The sequence below is a fragment of the Cyprinodon tularosa genome, unplaced genomic scaffold (genome assembly GCF_016077235.1).
Source record: "Cyprinodon tularosa strain WSP-4 unplaced genomic scaffold, ASM1607723v1 ctg118, whole genome shotgun sequence".
NCBI lineage: Eukaryota > Metazoa > Chordata > Actinopteri > Cyprinodontiformes > Cyprinodontidae > Cyprinodon > Cyprinodon tularosa.
Genome location: NW_024037981.1, coordinates 789,062 through 805,887, shown reverse-complemented (window position 1 = coordinate 805,887; position 16,826 = coordinate 789,062). Strand labels below are relative to the sequence as shown.

The 16,826-nt window shown below is 45.9% G+C and overlaps 1 protein-coding gene across 2 annotated transcripts in view; it reads left to right on the top strand.

Annotated features, from left to right (window-relative positions):
- The first annotated feature begins 1,520 nt into the window (after positions 1-1,520).
- rnf216 (ring finger protein 216) overlaps positions 1,521-16,826 on the top strand; it is a 31,492-nt gene continuing 16,186 nt past the window's right edge. For both annotated transcript variants that reach the window (XM_038267256.1, XM_038267266.1), the window contains exons 1-9: positions 1,521-1,675; positions 3,112-3,221; positions 3,634-3,764; positions 3,848-5,062; positions 11,996-12,072; positions 12,160-12,268; positions 12,503-12,664; positions 12,772-12,883; positions 13,020-13,153. In XM_038267256.1, coding sequence (XP_038123184.1) covers positions 3,158-3,221; positions 3,634-3,764; positions 3,848-5,062; positions 11,996-12,072; positions 12,160-12,268; positions 12,503-12,664; positions 12,772-12,883; positions 13,020-13,153 — 2,004 coding nt within the window. In that variant the 5' untranslated portion in view covers positions 1,521-1,675; positions 3,112-3,157. The remainder of the gene's footprint in view (positions 1,676-3,111; positions 3,222-3,633; positions 3,765-3,847; positions 5,063-11,995; positions 12,073-12,159; positions 12,269-12,502; positions 12,665-12,771; positions 12,884-13,019; positions 13,154-16,826) is intronic.

The following is a 16,826-nucleotide window of genomic DNA, read 5'->3' as shown; positions in this document are numbered from 1 at the left end:
ATGTTTCATTATCTCTGCAAATAGCTACATTGTGTTGATGGATGGATGGAGAGATTGAGACATAGATACGTAGATAGATAGGTGAACCTAGAACTAGAGTTACAACCATCTCTTTGAAAAGGTAAGCCCATATTTAGAGTCAAGTGTCTGAATTCATGTTTGAGCCAAATGTTTACCACATAATTTTCCATACAAAAGAAAAGACAAAATGATATGAACTATGTTGTTGGGTGGAATATAATACCTGGCTATAAGCATTCCTTATTTTTCAAGGGCTTTGCAACTGGTTTACCTAGAGCAATTACATTGCTCTTCTTTACAGCATATTTTTATCATTAATAAAATAAGTAAATTACAGTTTTATGCATATTTTTACATTAGACAACAAAAGCACTCGAAACTAAAGAAACTCACTACTGTTTGACAGAAAAGACTGTTTTTTAAAATCACCTGGTAAGGCCTTTCTTCATACAGGGTTAAGGGGTGAAAGAATAAATAATATTTATATATTATTTATATATATATATAATCTCATCTCCCATTAAACTATTTAATTTACCTTTTTTTTTTATATACGTTAGATAATTAAATGTATTGCAAAATAAACAAGGACATAAGGAAATGTAAAAATAGATAAATGTATTGTAGAACACCCCATTAAATAATGAAATCTCACATGAATTTATTTAATACACCATTTAAAAAAAAATGAATGTAGGATTCAACTGTATATGAACATAAAATAAATCAATTTACCACCAAATAATGAAGTGTAAAATGAAATACATAATCAAATGCTCTTTTAAATATAGCATTAAATTAGTATTAAAAGATGGAGTCTTGTGTTTGTGAACTAACCAAGCTTGTTTGGAGGATAATTCCAAAGATGGAGAAAACTCTTTGAGGGGATTGCTTAAAACCGATTAACTTTTTTTTTTCTTTAGCTATTGCTTTATCTTTATGGATTATTACTCTAAAATATTTGACCTCTTTCCTCACTTTTATATTACACAGCTGTTCCAAGGAATAATCATGAATGTTTAATAAAAGTATTTATTAATAAAGGCACGCATACACATACATTAATAAAGGCAGACAAAATACATTATTTAGTATTTTTTCAATATTTAAAGAAGGGCTTGAAATATATAATTTTTATGAATAGGTAAAAATAAATTTTTTTTTAGTAAAATATTTATTTTTCTCCCTTTTCTTTAGAATTATATGCTTCTCTGTGTTGGTCTGCTATTTCAAAATTTAAGCAAACAATCATTTTCATTATTTTAACGTAGTGAGATGAAAACAGAGAAACCATGTTTGTCAATTATCTTTTCCTTCCTTACTATTGAAGGAAATTTTACCAATTTTCCTTCAATAGAAGTTTAAACCTGTTTTCGTTACATTTTTCTTTTTTTGAATATATATTATTTATCTTATTTGTTTTGGTATTTGAATAAAACAAAACATTATTTGCTATTCGGGAACGTTAACTGCTCAATGTCATAAGGACTACGTTTCCCACAATCCCCCACTCCACGTAGGCAAAAGGCATCTTACGTTGAAATGCCTCTTCTTGTTTTGACAGTTTCTTTTCGATAAACCTCTGCACGGATACTGAGCTTATCCGGGATACAGACCACCGGGAATTTCAGTGGCTATCCACGGCGAAGCTACGGTATTTTACCTTTAATATTTTATTAATTTTCTTATACAACTGTATTTTATACTCTGAGACTGATTCGATGTTCTGCTAGTAGCTAACCCCCCTGACTTCTGTCAGCTAACTAGTTACCCTTCTAGCTAGCTAGCCACGCATGCTAATACACATTTACTAACGACGCCTGAAGAGCGGAAAAGACTGCCGATCAGAGACATGTTCGTTTTTAAAAGCCCTCATTTGAACCTTCTTTGTGCCGTTGCTGGGTCGGTGTTGGTGTCAGTTTAATTAACACAGGGCAGCTACTTGGAGAACTATAGCAACACTCTCAGCTTCTGGTACTAGCGAGAAATATTCAGTCACACGTGAGATTTAGGTTGATTTGAAGCATCTTTGATTAGGCAGTAGCTTAGCCTCACCAACAGGTAAAGCTAACAGAAAATGTAGGGAAATGCTAATCCTGGATCGACCAACTTTCAGATTAGCTGCCACTTTGGATTTTAATCTGTTTGAAGCTTCGAATCGGGCTGTAAAGCGTTTTTTTTCTTTATTTTTTTTTAAAACTCACCAAGGCTGATCACATCAGACCCTAACCCCGCCTGATCTTTATGTTATGACAACAAATGATGTATTTGAAAATGAAACCAGTTGGTGGATTCTAGGGGATTTTTGTTTGGTTTGCAGTGAATGATGATGATATGACTCACTGTTACCTTATCTGTATTTTCTCAGCCACTAGACTTGTTTGATTGTGTGAGTTTGTTTAAACCGGCTGTATAGATGATGGGAATGACAGAAAGTCTGTGCTGGGGTTCATGATGGAAGCTACCTGATGTTGGAGATTGGGCTGTTTTTCCTGTGTAGTCCTGTTTCTCTGACTGTGGCTGGCTGGATGGGCTCTCTTCATCCTCTGACATGGGAGCTGGATCGTCTGCCTGGCTGTGTGTTTCCTGGACGGGGCTGCCTTTTACAGCTGCTTTTTGTATTACTGCTTCTGTCTCCTTGACTTTCTTATTTTCGTTAGTCCAACAGTTTGTAATGTTCTTTTTTGTTTCCGCATTTTTTTAATTTGCTTATTTATTTATTTTTTCCTACTTGCTTTGATTCTGTTTTATTTTCTTATATTTTAATCATGTAAAGCACTTTGCATTGTCTTTGTACTGAATTGTGCTATACAAATAAATTTGCCTTGCCTTGCCTTGAACCCCGCTCGCACTGAGCCTGGTTCTGCTGGAGGTTTCTTCCTGTTAAAAGGGAGATGTTCCTCTCCACCGTCGCTACAAGCATGCTTAGTTTTTTTAGATGGCATCTGAGTTGATGGAATCCACTGGTTTTTCTTGGATAGAAAACTTTTAATCAGTTTGACTGTGTGATCTGGTTGAACTGTAAAGGGCCTTGAGATGACGTATTGTGAATTAGTGCTATACAAATAAACTGAATTGAATTGTTTACAGATGCTACTGACAGTGCATTGAGCTGATTTAGGGAGCCCCTTTCACAATGGCAGATGGACATGATGATGATGTCATCCACCTGGGCAGCTTCAACGTGCACCGTAGCCAAGGTGAGAAGCATCACTTCCAGCATCTTGAATGGAAAGAGGATCCAACACGATGTAAAAAAAAAAATACCATGATTGCTTCATTTTCAGCCATATTTGAGTTTCGTTCAGATAATATTTTTTTGCTCACACATACCTTTATTTTTTGACTCCTTCCAGTGTTGAGGTTATGAAACACATATCAGCATCAGAAAATGATCAGGCACTTATTTCAGATTAATAAAGCTATCTTAACTGTGTGGAACAGTTTTGGTTTCTGAGATTAACTTCAACAAACACACACAGGTGGAAATGTTTTGTGTTGTTTAGTGCTCTATGATCCGCTTCTCTGTTAGTGACACGTGTGTCTGTGTGTGTGTGTGTGTGTGTGTGTGTGTGTGTGTGTGTGTGTGTGTGTGTGTGTGTGTGCGTGCAGGCTCTCGTGCCGGTCAGAAAGAGCTCATCACCATTTCTGATGACTCAGATGAGGAACCTGTGACTTTTCTACCCGGTAGTCCTGTTTTAGTCCCTGACGACGCAGATGACGACGACGTCAGCATATTAGAGGTGATTGAAGTGATTTTTTTTCTTTCCTCTACAGGTTTCCTTTTTTCACTTCTAATGATTTTGTTGTTTTAATTTCCTCACAGCCGCCGACTCCTCCTGCGCGAAGGAATATAATTCGCCAAGCGGCCAAATGGAGCGGCATCTTACACAATGTCGGAGGTCAAAGCAGCGCGACGGCTGCCACCGTGGACCAGGGCTCCACCCCCTCTACCTCCAGGGACGCCAAGATGAACCAGCCAGCCGTACCTGCGACGCCTGTCTCGCCATCGCACGCACAGCCTCAGCCAAAGTTTCATCCGTGCGCCCGGCAACGGGACGATGTGTTGGACCGCTCTGCAGACACCCCGTCTACCTCCACGCGCGGCAGCGGCACGTCGGATATGGCTAGAGTTATTCCGGTTCAGCCAAGCACATTTGGGCCGCCGCAGCCCCCTGCTGGCTCCTCGGGACATTCGCTGCAGCGTAAGACCACCGCCTCTTCCAGTGCTGCACAATATAACAGCACAGGTACGGCGATCGCTACATCTTCCTCCTCAACGCCTCAAGAAACGCCGTGCACGAGTGGACTACGGGTACCAGCCAGTACTCAGGCCAGCACTTCATTTGCACATGTTCAAACTCCCGCACGGACTCAGCCTCAGCCTGGTACTTCTGCACAGCTCCAGACCGGTGGAGCCCCACCCACACAGCCTCAGCTCATCCAGATCAAGAGGGTAAACCTGCTCGTTCTTCCGCAGCAGCCGAGCATCCAGGCTTCGGCTCTGATAACCCAGCCTCAGCTGCAGCCTAGGCCCACGAACTCCATGCAGCCCGCCTCGCACAATCAGATGCAAGGCAATCTGGTTCAGATTGAGCCGCAGCCCCTGGCCCAGGCCCCGGCCCAGCCTGTAGCTCGGCCCGCTCAGACGCCTCAGGTCGTACCAGTCGTCCCGCCCGCAGTTCTTATCGCAGCTGCCCCAGAGAGATTAGGTCCTCCTGAGGCAGGTCACCGGATTATCCTGGGGAGTCAGGCGCCTGTGGAGGCTGTTCCCAATCCCCCGCCGCAGGCCACAGCCGTTCCTCCACCGGCCCGCGTCCACAACGGCAGGCAGCTTAACCCTCGAGTGCCCAACAATGGAGGAGAGGCCGGGCTCCCTTCGGCCCCGAACCCTGAACAAGTTAACCCGGCCCCCGCTCTGGTGGCGGTGCCCCCTGCACCTGAGGCTGCTCCCCAAATAGAGGACGCCAGACCCGGACCCTCGGTCCCCCAGGAAAGACCAGATCAGCTGCCTCATGTCAGAGCCCTCGTCGCCGGTGTTGTGAGTAACTCTTCTCTGTTAACCACCCAGTAGAGCTGAAGTATTCACACCTCGTTTTTCACATTTTGTCACATAAAAAAAAACAAAAAATAGCTTAAAAGTTTGTGTTCTATTTCATCCCTACTGACCGCCAGAGGGCGGTGCTGAAAGCACTGAATGTTCCCTTCGGGCATGCGCAGTTCGAGTAATTATACCAACAGAGTCACACCTGTGACACCGGATGACCACTCAGAAGCTATATAGCCTGGTGTCATCCTTTGCTCTGCTCCTTTTTTCTTCTCGCAAGCGGTTCGCTAACTTCCCCGTTGTCTGAAGCCCCTGTCTCTTGACCGGAGTTGCGGTTATTCTCCGCCCTCCCAGGGCTGCAACGGGTCGATTCTGAAGATTACGGAAGGTAAGTGAGTTGTTTGCTGGTGATGGTAGCGTCCGCGCCCCCTCTCCCGGCTCACGACTTTAGCTTTTTACCTACAGCTTCGTGCTGTTTTGTTCCGAACTGGTGACGGCAGCGTTTTCGCCCCTACTCCCAGTGTGAATAACTTCACTGCCGAAGTTATATACAGCTAACGTAGTTAGCTTCTTTAGTTTGTTGGTGTTATATCTGGTGACGGCAGCGGTTTTCGCCCCCTCTCCCAGTATATTCCCTACTTTTGCATCCTTTTTTTCACCGGTCTGCGCTGCTATAATTACTGACGGCCGCGGTTTTCGCCCCCTCTCCCAACCAAGTGTGGTCTACTTCGTTGCCGAAGTTGGAGACGGCTAACGTTGTTAGCCTTTTTTGGTTTGTTTGCAGCCTTCTTCATTGGTCTGCTTAATTATAAATGGTGACGGCAGCGTTTTCACCCCCTCTCCCAATATCAACCTTTTTTTGCAGCCTTTTCGTTGGTCTGCTCTCTTAATTGGTGACGGCAGCGTTTATCGCTCCTACTCCCTACTTAAGTTGCCATACAGCTAACGTTGTTAGCTTTTTTTGTTTATTGCTTTTATACCTGGTGACGGTAGCGGTTCTCGCCCCCTCTCCCGGTATCGGCCGCCTTGTGTCCGCAGCCTCTCTTGTTTTATCCGCTATAATTGGTGACGGCAGCGTTGTTCGCTCCTACTTCCAACTTAAGTTTCCATACAGCTAACGTTGTTAGCTTTTTTGGTTTATTGGTTTTATACCTGGTGACGGTAGCGGTTCTCGCCCCCTCTCCCAGTATCGGCTGCCTTGTGCTCGCAGCCTCTTTCGTTTCTCTGCTGTAATTGGTGACGGCTGCGTTTGCGCCCCCTCTCCCGATTTTCGATAACTTTCTGTTCTTTAAGCCTTGTCGGCCTTCGACATGGATGGCTCTCACAGCTGCATAGATTGTGGGGCTGCCCTGCAGGCAGAGGATGGCCACAACCTGTGCCCTACCTGCCTTGGACATGAGCACCTTTTGGAGGCGCTGTCTGAGAACCCCTGTATGAACTGCAGCTTTATGCCCCATGCAGTGAGGGTGGCCCGGTTGGCCCAGTTGTGCCCCCAGGAGGGCTCGGACCTTCCGCCCTCTGGGCAGGTGGTTCCCCCCAAGCGTTCTAAGCGCCGTGGTGGGACCACAGCATCTGTGCCCCTCCCCCGGAGGAAGCGGGCCAAACCTGACCAGGGCCTGTCCACAAGGGTGGAGCAGTTGTCAGCAGAGCTGGCAGAGATGAAGTCCTTGTTGCAGACACGGCAATCTGATCCCTCGCTCCCAGTGGTTGGGCTCTCTTCCCCACCAATGCCCGAGCTGGTTGTAGAGGATGACGTTATCTCTCTGGCTGCCTCCGCTTCTCATTTTAGAGATGAGGAGGAGGCAGGGTCCTCTCAAGCCTCTGAGGCTGGTTCATTTTCATCTCAGAGTGCGGTTGGAGAGGCCGGTGAAGGTTCCATGCGGGAGGTCATGTCTATGGCCCTGAAGCAGCTGCAGCTGGAACTCCCACAAGGAGAGGCATCCAGCTCTGGCAGTGCTTTTTTCAGACGTGGAAGGGCTCCTACTCCTTTTTCTGTACCTCCATCAGAGGAGTACCTGAAGGAGTTACACGCCTGTTGGCGGGAACCGAGAGCGCTGTCGCGTCTCTCCTCGGATGGTCGTGTATTAGCTGCCATGCATGAGTCAGTGAAGGCCGGCCTGGACCGTATGCCAGCAATTGAACCAGCTGTTGCTTCACTGATTGTGTCACCAGATGAAGCCCTGCGTCCTGATGTCCGGTGCCCGCGGACTCAATGTCGGGTTACAGATGACCTCCTCTGTAAGGCGTACAATGCAGGAGCGCGTGCTGGCCGCCTTGGCAATTCCCTGGCGCACCTCATGTTTGCCCTGTCTGCATCTGTTCAGGACACTGGTGGTGCAAGTGCGGCGATTGGTTATAGTGACGCAGCGCTGCAGGCCTTCGCGCTGATGACCAGAGAGCTTGGACGGGTCATGTCTTTCCTTGTCCAAGCTCGTAGACAGGTCTGGTTGGCACAGTCTCCTCTGACTGAAGCATGCCGTAGGACCCTCAGGGGTGTCCCGGTTGTACCAGGGGAGCTGTTTGGATCAGCTGCCTTGGAGGCGCTGGAACGGACTGCTCAGGCATGTCAGACTAGCCAGCAGCTTTCCGGCCTTCGCAGGAGCATACCTGCCTTTCCCCAGCGTTCGGGCCGCCCTGCCACTACCCCCAGCGTTCAGCCACGACCTCAGACCGGTGGCAGACCTGTTGGTTCCTATCCCCATGATGTGCGGCAGAGACCGAGAAGGGACTTTCGTGAGCCAGTCTGCCGCCCTGTTAGACAGACCCGGGCCTCAAATCCTGGACGCCCTCCCCCCAGAGCCCCCAGGGGCCGTGGGGATGGAAGATGATGCCACCGGGCCAGCCGTCGGACATTTTTCCCATCAGCAGCTGAATTTCTGGGCTGCTCATGCCGTAGATCCATGGGTGGTTGCCACCTTAACCAATGGCTACAGGCTCCAGTTCCGACGGCGGCCCTCCCTCTCACACCGGGTCAAGATGACTGTCATCACAGACCCGGTGAAATCTTAGGCACTAAACCAGGAGCTTTCCGCCCTCCTGGGCAAGGGGGCAATCGAGTCTGTAGGTCCTGTGCAGCAACCCAGAGGCTACTACTCCACATACTTCCTTGTGGCCAAGAAGACCGGCGGTTTTCGCCCCATTTTAGATCTAAGGGGACTGAATCGGTACCTGAAGGTCCTTCCCTTCCACATGCTCACCATAACAGAGGTCCTTCAGACCATTGTGGCGGGAGATTGGTTTACATCAGTAGATCTGACAGACGCCTACTTTCACGTGCCTATTGCGGCAGAGCATCGCCGTTTTCTCAGGTTCGCCTATCGGGGGCGCCATTGGCAATTCCGGGTGCTCCCATTCGGGCTCTCCCTTTCCCCGAGGGTGTTTACTCGATGCGTGAAAGCAGCCCTCTCTCCTCTACAGGCCTCCGGAGTCAGGATTCTGCCATACCTGGACGATTGGCTTCTTTGTGCTCCCTCTCAGGTAGCTGCCTCTCGGGATACGTCCCAGCTTCTACTTCATGTGTCAATGTTAGGCCTCAAAGTCAACTTGGCAAAGAGTTGTCTGGTTCCATCTCAGACAACCACCTTTCTTGGGATGCATCTGGACTCTGCTACCATGATGGCCCGTCCATCTGTTCACAGGGTGGACGACATACTCCAGCTTGTCCGTCGATTCAGACTGGGCAGGGAGTTTCCCTACATCACCTTCCTGCGAATGCTGGGCAAACTGACATCAGTCACTCGTGCCGTGCCCTTAGGGCTGCTCCTTCTGCGTCCTTTGCAGCGATGGCTCAACAGCTTTCGCCTAGACGCCAGGCTGCACAGGCATCGCAGGCTAATGGTGACCAGGAGCTGCCTCCATGCCCTAGCTCCTTGGCGAGACGGGACCCTTTTGTCCAGTGGTGTTCCAATGGGGCTAGTAGTGTGTCGAAGGGAGGTGGTCACCACGGATGCCAGCCTCATGGGCTGGGGTGCCGTGTGGCAACACAGAGCTGTTCGGGGTCTCTGGGACCCAAGGGAGCACACCGAACACATAAATGTGCTGGAGCTGCGGGCTGTGCACATGGCCCTCAGGTGCCTTCTGCCCCACCTAGAGGGAAGGAACGTGCTGATTCGGACAGACAACACCTCTGTTGTTTATCATATAAACCACCAAAGTGGCACCAGGTCAGCACGTCTCTTGAAGGTGTCGAGGGATCTCCTGGAATGGGCGTATCCCCGTCTGTGTACCCTGCGCGCAGCGTATCTGCCAGGACGGCAGAACCAGGTTGCGGACTCTCTATCCCGCCAGGCACCTGCTCCGGGAGAGTGGTCTCTTCACCCCGACGTAGTGCGCATAATCTGGAACCTCTTTGGGCAGGCAGAGGTAGATCTGTTCGCCACAGAGGAGTCGACCCATTGCCCCCTATGGTATTCCCTAACCGGGATGGCGGGCGCACTGGGCCAGGATGCACTGGCTCATCCATGGCCGCAGGTTCTCCTGTATGCCTTTCCACCCCTCTCACTGGTTTGGCCGACTCTACGGAGGGTTCTCGAGCAGGGCCACAGAGTGTTGCTGGTAGCTCCGTTCTGGCCAGCGCGGCCGTGGTTCCCGCTGCTTTGGAGTCTGTGTCACGGTACTCCATGGCGTCTTCCAGCAAGGAGGGATCTGCTGTCTCAGTTGGGGGGACAGATATGGCACCCCAACCCTCAACGTCTCCAGCTGTGGGCATGGCTCCTGGGAGGCTGACTGGGTGTTCAGACACCGTGAGACACACCGTATTGAGTGCTAGGGCTTCCTCCACTCGGCTGCAGTATGCTAACAGATGGCGCCTCTTTTCTCAGTGGTGCTCTGCCCACAATGAGAACCCGCTTTCCTGCTCGGTGCCCACTATTTTGGAGTTCCTCCAGTCTCTTCTTGATAAGGGCCGCTCTCCTTCGACCCTTAAAGTGTATGTTGCAGCAATTTCATGTCTTCACCGAACTGTTGACAACCGTACAGTGGGGCGCCATGAACTGGTTTCACTTTTTCTGCGTGGTGCTCGTAGGTTGTGCCAGCGGCCAGCCCCACGAGCCCCAGATTGGGATCTGCCATTGGTTCTCACAGCTCTGTGCCACCCTCCATTCGAGCCTTTGGCACAAGCAGAACTCAAGTGGCTTTCCTGCAAGGCTGCTTTCCTGATGGCTATCGTCTCAGCTAAGAGGGTCAGCGAGCTACATGCTCTTTCTGTCAGCCCTAGGTGTATCAGGTGGAATCCAGATGGCTCTGGTGTTACCCTGTGGCCTAATACTGCGTTTGTGCCTAAGGTGTTGTCTCCTTTTCACCGTAACCAGCCATTGCGGCTCGCTCGGTTTCAGCCTCAATCTGGTACAACTGAGAATGAGTCGGAGTTGTTGTGCCCAGTAAGAGCGTTGGAGGCATACATTGCAGCCACCGCCAATCTGAGACGCTCGGACCAGCTTTTCCTATGCTATGGGGGTCCAAGGTTAGGCTGTCCTCTTTCTAAACAGCGTCTGTCCCATTGGATTGTGAGTGTCATCTGCCACGCCTACGCTGCAGGTCACTGCTCCCTGCCAGTCGGTGTGAGAGCACATTCCACCAGGAGTGTCACCGCTTCCTGGGCTGCTTTGAGAGGGGTTCCGCTGGAAGCTATATGTGCTGCTGCTTCATGGGCTTCCCCAACCACCTTCACCAGGTTCTACAGTGTCAATGTGGCTGCCCCTCATCCCCTGGGTCAGGTCCTTTTACAAGGTTCTGCTGGGCCTCCTCTGTGAGGTATGTGCTCAGGATTCCTTGTGACATCGTTGGCATTAGTCATTCAGTGCTTTCAGCACCGCCCTCTGGCGGTCAGTAGGGATGAAATAGAACGAAAGTTACGTATGTAACTACGGTTCTATGAATCCCGGATGACCGCCAGAGCTTCTCTGTCACTCAGAATCCTTGCTTTTGCGAGAAGATTCTGTAGGAGCAGAGCAAAGGATGACACCAGGCTATATAGCTTCTGAGTGGTCATCCGGTGTCACAGGTGTGACTCTGTTGGTATAATTACTCGAACTGCGCATGCCCGAAGGGAACATTCAGTGCTTTCAGCACCGCCCTCTGGCGGTCATCCGGGATTCATAGAACCGTAGTTACATACGTAACTTTCGTTTTATTGTTGCATTTTAATACAAAGTAATTCAGAACTGTAAGGAGGAAGGAAAATGTTGCTGTTTTTAAGATTTACTCCAAATTAGAAAAAAAATAATAATGCAGCTGCTTTTCTTCTGATTCCTTCAGTTTTAATTTAGTGCAACCAGATGCCAACAGAGCTTAACTGTTAATAATTGAATGTCAATGGAGACTTTACTGACATTAGTGAATGAGTGGCATCATCACTATAAAACACGACGGTGGGAATACACCCTCCTATGGGAATACTCATCTTCATGGGTCTGAAAACTGTGGATTTAATTTTGATCGTCACATTTTCAGCCATTTTGTTGCAAATAAACGTCCTCATGATGCTGCCATGTAATCAGATGGTTTAGTCAAAGTCCAACAGCAAGGCCAGATAGAAGCTCTGGGGAAAGATTGACACTGAGGTTCCCAGATGCACTGGGTCAATATGGAAACATTTCTCTCTCTGTAAGGGGGATGTGTGCCCACAGCCTGATACGGCCACCTCTATGTTATAAGGCTGTGTTCAGTGATGAAGCCTTAGTTTTTTCTTTACTGAACTTATTTTGAGAATCAAATGGCACACAGGTGGGCGGCCTCTGAGGAGGAAATCTGTGCATCATTCTCCTTCACACTATGATGAATTGATCTATCGCACTTAATCCCCTCCAAAGGTGTTAGGATTTTTTGTTTTAGCTTCAAAAACGTTTAGAGAGGTGTCAATACTTTCACAGAGCTCCATGAGTAAGTTGAATTGAAACCATTTCTGGGTTTTTTCTGTGTCTTCTCCAGCTGGATCTCCTCCCAGATGTCCAAGAAGCATATGTAGCAGAACTGATCCTTAGACATAATGTGAAAGACTTGAATGAGTAAGAAGCATTTTTTTTTTAAGTAGAAACAATGAACGCCATTTTATGTCTCTGTAGTTCTTCCCCTCACATGCTCTCTACTTCCAGGATCTGTAACCTGCTGCTGGAGAATCCAGAGTATCCCAGGAGGGAGACGGCTGCAGCCACAGCTGCTCCCAGCAGCATCCTGCTGGAGTCAGGAGACACCCAGGCGGAGGTGGGAGGTTTTTCTGGCTGCATCCATTCCTGCTTCATGTAGGCTCTCCTTCGCTAAACCGAAGGGTAGCAAAATAATTAAGGGCCATTTACTGAGCAGCTTTGCCATTTCACGTCTTTTGGTGGTTTTTCTTGGCCTACGTGTGTAGATTGACCCGAGGAGCCTTGTAGCAGTGAGCGTTTTCGCTTGTGTCACGTTTAAAGCAATGAAGGACCCGTGTGATTGTGCTTTCAGGTGACTGAGGATCTGTTTGACTATGCCAAGCTGAGCACAGTGGGGCCGGAGGTAATCATGCAGGCCGCTGACTTGCTGATGGCGGACTTCAGGATGCTCAGCTGTCAGGATATTAAATGGGCCCTGAACTCCCTGAAGGGACACTATGCAATCACACGCAAGGTACCCCTGCTGCTGGATCACAACATGCATCTCAGAAATCCTGCCTTCGTCCTCCCAACCTCTTCCATCTACCTCATGTTTGGATTTGATTTGCTTCTTGTTTGTAGGCCTTATGTGAAGCTCTGAAGAAGTGGCAGGAATCCGGGGATTCTTCAGGGAAGAGGCGACGGAGCAGGACCTCCACGGAACGCTGGTACATCGATTTCCATTTTCAGCAAGGTAAAAAAAAACGAAAAACTGGTTCCTCCTTCACACCGAACTGCTCTGATCTATGTGGCCTTGTTTTGATTTTTAAAAGCAGCTGAGTTTTTCAGAATGGTTTTCATTGTTTCATTTAACCCTGTTTGCCCATCAGGTTCGTTCAAGTTGGACAGAAGGATGTACTTTTTGGAGAACGACCGCCGCTACTGCAGGACCTACAAAAATCTGGAAGGTTCCATTCAGAAGGAGCTGTCGTTCTATCAGCAGAAGGCCAAGGAGTGGGCAGAGGTAATGATCTGTTTTCATGCTGGACCCATTAACCCTACTGCATTGAAATGGAACATGGCAGCTGATGATCCAGGCTTCGTCTCTTCTCTGTTTTATTATTGCTGATGTGATGTTTTCTCCTACAGCGACTAGGGAGGGGCCATATGGCCTCTAGATCAGGATATTTTGTGGTTCTATCATGATAATGATTAAGTCGATGACAATAAAACTCTTTATTCAATCTTTGAAGACGTTCTTAGCTAACTTTAGCTGCAACATAAAGCCACAGCAATCTCCACGATCCAAAACGGTAATCCTGGAAAAAAATAAATAAATGCAGACCTAAAACAGACTCCTTCAGGACACCAGTTACATAAAGAAATGTTATTTATATCACTAAGCCTCCTGTAGTAACAATATTTAATCATATTATTTGATTCTGCCATTGCTCCAACGGGGGAAAAAATATAATCAGTGTGATTATTTCTGTTCTTTCAAAAGCTCACTTATAAAATCAGAGAATCAACAGACAACTTTATAATAAATTGCATAGAAAACCCTACTGTATCACAAATTCAATTCAATTCAGTTTATTTATATAGCGCCAAATTCACAACACATGTCATCTCAAGGCACTTTACAGTTCAACCAGATCATACAGTCAAATTGATAAAAAGTTTTCTATCTAAGGAAAACCAGTTGATTGCATTGACTCATTGACTCAAATACAATCCCTCACACTAAGCATGCTTGTAGCGACAGTGGAGAGGAAAAACTCCCTTTTAACAGGAAGAAACCTCCAGCAGAACCAGGCTCAGTGTGAGCGGCCATCTGCCGAGGCCGACTGGGGTTCAAGGAGACGGAAGCAGAGACACAAAAAGCAGCTGTAAAAGGCGGCCCCGTCCAGGAAACACACAGCCAGGCAGACAAGCTCCAAGGCAGCTCCCATGCCAGAGGACGAAGAGAGCACATCCACCCAGTCACAGGACCACACTGGAAAACAGGCTGATCTCCAACATCTATAAACAAGGGTGTTGATGGAAGCAGCACAGCTGATGTTTCTTTCAAGGATGACGTCGCAGCCAAACAGGAACAGACGAGGCAAAGCTACTCTGAGGAAAAGCAGAGAGAGCAGAAGGTTAGAGATTGAACTAACAGATTCTGCAGAATAGGAGAACAGAGAGAGAATGAAGCAGAATGATGAAATGGGGGTCCCTATGTCCTCCAGAAGTCTAAGCCTATAGCAGCATAACTATAGAGATAGCTCAGGATAACTATAAGCTTTATCAAAAAGGAAAGTTTTAAGCCTAGCCTTAAAAGTAGACAGGGTGTCTGCCTCACAGACTAAAACTGGTAGTTGGTTCCACAGGAGAGGAGCCTGATAACTAAAAGATCTGCCTCCCATTCTACTTTTAGAAATTCTAGGAACCACTAGTAAACCTGCAGATTGAGATCGAAGTGCTCTGTTAGGAACATAAGGAACAATCAGATCTCTGATATAAGATGGAGCTTGGCCATTTAAGGCTTTATATGTGAGAAGGAGGATTTTAAATTTTATTCTGGATTTAACAGGAAGCCAATGAAGAGAAGCCAGGATAGGAGAGATATGATCTCTCTTTTTAATTTTCAACAGAACTCTGGCTGCAGCATTTTGGATCAGCTGAAGGCTTTTAACTACAGTTTGTGGACTTCCTGATAGTAAAGAATTACAATAGTCCAGCCTTGAAGTAACAAATGCATGGACTAGTTTCTCAGCATCACCCCTGGACAGGATATTTCTAATTTTTGCAATGTTCCTCAGATGAAAGAAGGAAATTCTAGAAACCTCTTTGATATGGGATTTAAATGACAGGTCCTGATAAAAAATAACACCAAGGTTTTTTACTTTATTATCTGAAATCAGTTTAATCCCATCCAAATGAAGTGACTGGCTAATCAGCTTCTTTTTCAGAGACTCTGGTCCAAAGACTATAACTTCTGTTTTGTCTGCATTCAGAAGCAGAAAGTTAAGAGTCATCCAGGTTTTTATGTCTTCAAGACATGCCTGTAATCTATGTAATGGGTTAGCTTCATCTGGATTATAGACAGATATAGCTGGGTATCATCAGCATAACAGTGAAAATTAATCCAATGCTGTCTAATAACTCTACCAATTGGGAGCATGTATAAAGTAAAGAGAATTGGTCCTAGCACTGATCCCTGTGGTACTCCACAGGTAACCTTTGAGCATGTTGAAGATCTATCATTAACATGAACAAACTGAATTCGATCAGATAGATAAGATTTAAACCAGTCTAGTGCTGTTCCTTTAATTCCAACAAAATATTCAAATCTTTCTAAAAGAATATTATGGTCAACTGTATCAAATGCAGCACTAAGATCCAACAGGACGAGCACAGATACAAGTCCATTATCTGAGGCCATGAGAATATCATTAGTGACTTTCACCAGAGCTGTTTCAGTGCTATGATGAGCTCTAAAGCCAGACTGAAACTCTTCAAAAAGTTCATTATGGTATAAGTGATCGCAAACTTGGTTGGCAACTACTTTCTCAAGAATTTTGGATAAGAAAGGAAGATTGGATATAGGTCTATAATTGATCAAGTCATCTGGGTCAAGAGACGGTTTCTTAAGCAGAGGTTTAACTACAGCAACCTTAAAAGCTTTAGGTACATATCCCTGTAACAGAGATAGATTAATTACATCTAAAATGGAGGAGGGGATCAAAGGGAATACCTCCTTAAATAACCTGGTTGGAACTGGATCTAACATACAAGTTGAAGGCTTAGATGAAGACAATAATTTTGCTAACTCAGAAAGTTCAACTGGATCAAAGCAGTCTAAAATGATACTGATAAGTCATTTTTTAGGAGTTTGTCCATTAAAGTTTTGGATTTTAATTACATTTTTATCAGATGTCCATTACATTTTGGTGATGATCCTACGAGGGAGTATTAGGGCCAGGTTAGAGATTTTTTTTAAATTTTCAGAATAAAGTTGTAATATAATGAGAATAAAGTTGTAATATTAAGAGAATGAAGTCATCAAACAACAACCCGTTTCAGAAAGAAAGCTTCGAGCTCCGATCAGCATATGATGGCCGACCAGCTCATTTTATATATATATATATATATATATATATATATATAATAGCCCACCAGCATCAAACTGGCCAATATATATACAACTTTAGTCTCGTAATATTTCAACTTTATTCTCAAAATTAAAAAAAAATTTCTAACCTGGCCCTAATACTCCCTCGTAGGATCATCACCAAAATGTAATGGACATCTGATAAAAATGTAATTAAAATCCATAACTTTAATGAACAAACTCTCCTAAAAAATGACTTATCTGTATCATTTGTGATACAGTAGGGTTTTCTATGCAATATATTATAATGTTGTCTGTCATAAAATACAAGTTCTTTCTCGTAATTTTAGGACTTTATTCTCTTAATATTACGACTTTATTCTTGTAATTTTATGACTTTATTCTCATAATGTTACAACTTTATTCTTGTAATTTTGGGACTTTATTCTCGTAATGTTATGACTTTATTCTCGTAATGTTATGACTTTATTCTCGTAATGTTATGACTTTATTCTCATAATGTTACAACTTTATTCTCGTAATTTTATGACTATTCTTGTTGCAACTTTATTCTCGTAATTTTGGGACTTTATTCTCGTAA